Raw genomic sequence first — 6,424 nt, 5'->3', positions numbered from 1 at the left:
TGCCAATACCTGGGTATTACAGCTAAAGTGAAACTATGACCGGTGAGATTTGAAGGTTTTTTGCCAGAATAGTAGATAATAGAGCTTTAATGAACTAATCTTTTATTTAAATTGAAGACCATTTATTATATTGTTTATTTGTATTATTTACAATGTCTGTATATTTATAGATATTTTTATTTTTACTATAAGGATTTTAATACTATATGTTCAACCTGCCCCAGCTGTTTTTAAATTTGTTGTACAGAGAGAAAAAACAAATAACATTGCAAAACAGTAAAAAAAAAAAAAAAAAACATTAAAAGTAAGAAGTAAAAAGCGGCTTTCTTTTTTAACCATTTATTTTTCCTTGTTTTTGCAACAATTAATTGTTTTTTTTTATTTCACATTTGCCTTTTTTCTACAAGTCTTCACAATGTTAAAGTGGTAAATATAATAAATAAAGTAGGAAAAAGGATTATGTATTTTTATTTTAGTTTTATTCTGTAATTTTTGTATTTGGTTCTTATAAGAGACGTGTATATATTTATTTTACACGCGGCGCGGCGAATTTCGATGTTTCGAGATGACAAGGGAGGCTGTTGTAACTTGACTTTACATAGTCCAATCTGCCCCAAATTTCCCAAGCTGGATAAGAGTCCAGGCCTGAAGACATCTATGTGCCATTATGAGTGATAGTCCTAGCGCCACCTACAAGAAACAGGAAGTTGTTATAAATTGACTATACATTGTCCAATCTGCACCAAATTTGACATATTTTATATAAGAGTCCCAGCATCAAGACGTATACGTTCAATTATGAGTGATAGTCATAGCGCCACCTAAAGGAAACAGGAAGTTGTTATATTTGCATGTGAGCAATCCTTATTGTTGAGCCGTGCCTGAGGAACCTGCTCAATAGAATCAGGTTTTAATCAAATCAAACCATGTCACTAATCTTTCTGACTTAATGGAGTCAACACCGTAGAGTGTGAATAATTCACATCAAAACCAATAAATAACACAGACAATAAGTTTGTCTTTACAGCATCTTTTCCCATGCGTGACAACGGGACACACCCAAACTCTGACGTTCACGTCGATTCGATCGCTCACCCAGTAACGTTGTTGTTTTTCGCTCTTAACTTTGTCACCAGTAGCTGCGACTTTTGACTTCATGAATGTAATGGGGTACCAAATGACATACTGATATGCTTTTAGTCATGATTATAGGTGATGACAGTACAATATCTTAAAATACGGGCACCATAAGCTAATAAAAAAAGTGCAGTGCATTTCTTTTACCTGTAATCTCTACACCACAAATGCCTACACCTCAGTCTGGGTGTAGGAATGACACTGACAACAGAGAAGTGACAGTGGAGGAGGTTCAGAGTGTTCTGCACCCTGCGTTAAAAGCTATGAACACCCACACAGGTGTTTTCAGTTTATTTGGCTGATTAGATCTCTGCTCACTGTAATTTATTGGCATCTTCCTGAGTCTCCTGTCAGCTTTCATTGCACCTGGTAGATGGAGATTTGTGATCTCATGAATTCCACCTTCAACCTGAGCAGAGATCTAATCAGCCAGAATAACTGAAAACACCTGTGTGGGTGTTCAGAGGACAAACAGGTTCAGCTTATACAGAGTTTGAACAAAGTGTTCAGATGTACAACAAAAAAACAACAAATGAGTAAAGATCTTCCAGTCCCTTCGAGTTGGTACTAAATGTGATTACTACATTATGAAAATGCCCAGTGATTGGCAGTTTGGTAATAGCAAGTTCACTCTACTCGAGTTTAGCCCTGATTTTCAGCCTCCAGACTAGCGACTAGAAGGGAGCCTGTAAATTGCTAAATTTGACAGACAACCTATCCTAACCTCAACCATTCGAGGTATAGACATGACACAGGAGGCTGTTGTAACTTGACTCTACATATTCCAATCTGCCCCAAACTTCACAAACTGGATAAGAGTCCCGGCCTGAGGACATATACGTTCCATTATTGAGTTATGTTGATAGCGCCATCTACTGGCAACAATAAATGGTTGTATACTGCCACCCACCCTCATAGAAGTGCCTTTTAAGGATGCCCCACAGGTTTTCAACAGGTCATTTACAGTGCCACGCGCTCCACGCAGAAAATATACCCTCTTACTGTTGCGTGCAGTGTCCGACTTTCATGGAAATGCACGGCAGCGGGTACCCCCGACGTGCGGGTCGAGGGCCCGTTCAACATTGCTTGCAGCTTTAATTATTCTTTCTTTCTTTCTTTATTTATGCATTTATTTATGCATTTATTTTTTTGTTCCTTTAATTATTTTCTACCCTCTTTTATTTTTGTTAATTTTATTTTTGTATATATTATACATATCATTTTTTTTCTAATTTAAGTTATCTTTCTTTTCTAATTGTGCCTTGTATGTTAGAAGTATTGAGTTTAGATTACAATGCCTTAAGACTCATGAAAGGACAACATGTAAAGTCTGTCCTCAGAGCTAATGAAGAACTGAACAGATATGATGATGACCCCTAGAGCTACTATGGAAGAGTGCAGTCTTATTATTATTTCTTTCTTTCTTTCTTTCTTTCTTTATTTATGCATTTATTTATGCATTTTTTTTTTTGTTCCTTTAATTATTTTCTACCCTCTTTTATTTTTGTTAATTTTATTTTTGTATAAATTATACATATCATTTTTTTTTTTATAATTTAAGTTATCTTTCTTTTCTAATTGTGCCTTGTATGTTAGAAGTATTGAGATTATATTAAGATGCCTTAATGTTTGTAAATTAATTTTCTTCAATAAGAAAAAAAAAAGAAAAAAAAAAAAAAAAAAAAAAGTCAACTTCCTGTTCGCTCCTTGTCGTCATCCAAAGGCGCCTCTCCGTGTTTCTGCTAGCTAGACTGCTCTCAAATGGTTCATTTGTAAATAGCAAAGTAAAAGGGACATTTTAAAATGTCTATGAAAGGAAGGTTTCCGATCAGGAGGACTCTGGACTACCTCCAGAAAGGCGACATCATCTTTAAGAACAGAGTGAAGATCATGACGGTCAATTACAACACACATGGAGAGCTGAGCGACGGAGCAAGGTCAGAGACAACTACAGATACAACTCTGCACATGTTGTGTCTCAATAGCATGTTAAGCACCACCGACCACCACCACGGTTGTTCCAGTGACCTATAAATGTGGTGGCAGTGTGGCATGCATAACTCTGTCAATCTCACATTATAGTTCATGGAATAGAAGCACATTGCTAATTGAATATTGACTTAAATGTCAATGCTGTAGTTATGGGGCTGTAACCAGAGATTATTTGCATTATCTACAATTGTGCTGATTAGAGGATCTTGGTAAATGTGATTGCCCCTATCAACTGATTATGTATTATAGCTGTTTTATTGTATTGCATATTAACATGTTATTGTGCACACTCATTTGTAGTGTGTGGCTGTTTGTGTTTATTGTTGTGAACGTGTTTTTGCTGCCCTCTTGGCCAGCTCACTCTTTTTTTTTTTTTTTTGCTGAGTCTTTTTATTGGTATTCTGTACAAAATCCAATAAATCACAGAAATAATTGTATAAACAAATTATACCCCCTCCCCCCATCCCTATAACAATATTACTGCAGAGTTAATTTCATAAACAATTACATTTATACATATAAATGAATTAAATCTGATAGCAACATAAATGAAACACATACAAAACAAAAACAAAAACAAAAAAATAATAGAAAAAAGGAAAGGACCAAAAAAAATAAAATAAATAAATAAATAAAAATAAGTAAGGCCAGCTCACTCTTGATTTAATCTCAATGACACGTTCGCCTGGTTATCCACTTTATTTAACTTCTTCGTTCAATAAAATGTCTGAAAATAGTGAAAAATGCCCATTACACGTTACCAGAGCCCAGGTTGACATCTTGAGATTACTTATTTTATCTGGAAAACAGTCCAAGTCTCAAAGATATTTGGTTTCCAATTATTAAAGACAAAGAAAAGAAGCAAAATTTCAGATTAAAGAAGCAGGAATCAGAGAATTTATAGCATAAGTGATAAATCGATTGTCAAAATAGATGCCACATAATTTCGTGTTGATTGACGAATAGATCCATGGTTTCAGCTTCACTTTGTTTAGTTGATTTTACCTTCACTTATAATTTCATGCGAAAGTAAGTACCAGCATCTGTTTTCTCCCAAAAATACTGTAACACATCGGCAGGTAGCTGTAGTGTAGGCCTACATGCATAATTCTGTCTTTGAAGTATTGAATTAGTGTTTCACATTATAACTATATAGCTATTACAGAAGATAAATACATGAGACAATGTTCAAAGATTATGAGTAATATGGACATATTTTTTCAATGTCCTTGGCTGGATTAAATAACTTCAGAAAACTCATAAGTCAGCCTTGCTATGACAACTAATAACAAGAAAACAGTTGGGTAAATTAAAAAGTCATGGTTTGGTCTAGTCAGAACCAAGAAGATTTTTTAACTTGGAATTTTCAAAAACAAATTCACCACTTGTGTTGAAGTTTGAATGTTTCTCAAAAAGTGTACCATATACAGAAAGTCAGACTGCTTGTGATGTGAAGCTGTTTCTTAAATTGTGTACTTTCTCTCCTTGTTTTGCAGAAAGTTTGTCTTCTTCAATATTCCTCAGATTCAGTACAAAAACCAGTGGCTCCAAATAATGATGTTCAAAAATATGACACCATCACCGTTCTTGAAGTTCTACCTGGGTGTGTAGTCTTGCACTGTTATTTGACACTTATTATTATCAGCATTATTATTATTATTGTTATGTATTGTATCAAGCTCGAGCTGATATCTTCTGTCTCTTTTGCAGACGATGGGGAGCAAGTTGTGATGGATGTGGAAGGGAAGGACCACAAACTGATATCACAACACGTTAAGAAGATTTTGGGCAAATCGGAGTAAGATATTCTAAACTATTCAGAGTTGTTGTGAGTTAAGTGTGGGCCGTGTGACTATATTTGTTTGTGATTAGGGCTGGGTGATATTAGAGGTGTTATTGATAACATTTTTTATGAAGGCAAATCATTTTTCAAAAATACTCAGAGCTTTCACAAAGGTGCCAAATAAAAGTATGGCTTTCCTAAAACAAATATGATTTTGAATTAATCATTTTAAACATTTTGATGGGTCCAAAAATAGTGTTTTGTTATCTCTGTGGAAGATATCTTACATTTAGTTCCCACTTCTAGGGAGAATGTGACATCTAGTGGCTGAATGTTGTCAATGTTATCAATTACACCCTTTAAATAAATCAAATATTAGATACTTTTGACTATGTATGTTGATAGATTTCAATTCAAAGATCATTCAAAGATTATGAGTATTATACGCTTCCATTTCACTTGGCAAGATCAAAGAAATTATGAAACTGTATTGCTTAATTGAAATTCAGCATGTAAGACCCATCACAACACTATTGATAATATACAGTATATAGGTAATATAAATCAAACACCCATGTATTCCTGATGGATTTTCTGCCTGTAAATAACCATGAATGTACTTGGGTTCAAGAACATATTTTGAGTTGTCAAAGTAGGAAAAGCACAGGCATTACTAATAACATTAACATTGGCTCTGTTCTATTCAAGTGTCCCAGTAAGTCCTGACAGTGTGACAGTGAGCCAGCATGCACAATACAGGAGCATCTAAATGGAATTTGGCCATCAGTAGTTTTATTATTTACACCTGTGATTTTACGACTGACATTTCAAAATGTCTTCTGTGATAAAGGCCCATCCCTGCAGCGACTATAAGATCTTCAAATATATTAATTTTACTCCGTCTCTGTTCACAGAGAAGTGTTACAAGCTGAGGCTCGAGCCAAGATGCAGGCCTCCAACCCCGCCAATTTTGGGCCCAAAAAGTACTGTCTGAGGGAGTGTATCTGTGAGGTGGACGGCCAGGTGCCGTGTCCTGGCAACACGCCGCTGCCCAAGGAGATGACGGGCAAATATCGTGCACAGATGGCAGCGTCACAGGAGTGAGAAGCCGAGTACTGTAGATTCACTGGACAATATTATGGCACCGTGATGTTACGTTTGAGAGGACTACGGACTTGCATATTATGTTGTAAATATGTGTAACTAAATGGGTCCAACTATGCTGTGCATTGTGAGAACACCACTGGCTGGACTGACACCCTCCAGTTCACCATGAGCAACAGGAACCTACCAACACATGACTTTGGTCTCGGTTTAGAAGTCACACCTTCTGTGTTACATGATGTGACCTGGTTGAAGAATCCACTCATCTGGATGCGATTTACATCTAGCACAATGTGTCAACACTGCAATGTGAACATTCAAATAAAAATGAATTGCCTGTGTGGCTGTAGTTCTCGCTCTGTGTAACATTAGGAAAATCTAAATCCTAAGTAAGAATAAACACAATAT

General features: G+C 35.7%; 1 protein-coding gene across 1 annotated transcript; it reads left to right on the top strand.

Moving 5' to 3' along the window:
- Positions 1-2,838: 2,838 nt before the first annotated feature.
- mrps25 (mitochondrial ribosomal protein S25) lies at positions 2,839-6,357 on the top strand. Its single transcript, XM_074643932.1, has 4 exons — positions 2,839-3,074; positions 4,626-4,732; positions 4,840-4,927; positions 5,827-6,357. Exons 1-4 carry the CDS (start codon positions 2,941-2,943, stop codon positions 6,014-6,016), a joined length of 519 nt encoding a protein of 172 aa, XP_074500033.1. The 5' UTR covers positions 2,839-2,940; the 3' UTR covers positions 6,017-6,357.
- Positions 6,358-6,424: the final 67 nt, after the last annotated feature.

This window comes from Sebastes fasciatus, chromosome 8 (assembly GCF_043250625.1).
Source record: "Sebastes fasciatus isolate fSebFas1 chromosome 8, fSebFas1.pri, whole genome shotgun sequence".
Classification (NCBI taxonomy): Eukaryota; Metazoa; Chordata; class Actinopteri; order Perciformes; family Sebastidae; genus Sebastes; species Sebastes fasciatus.
Note: the sequence above shows the minus strand (reverse complement) of the source record. Positions and strands in the feature narration are given on the sequence as shown.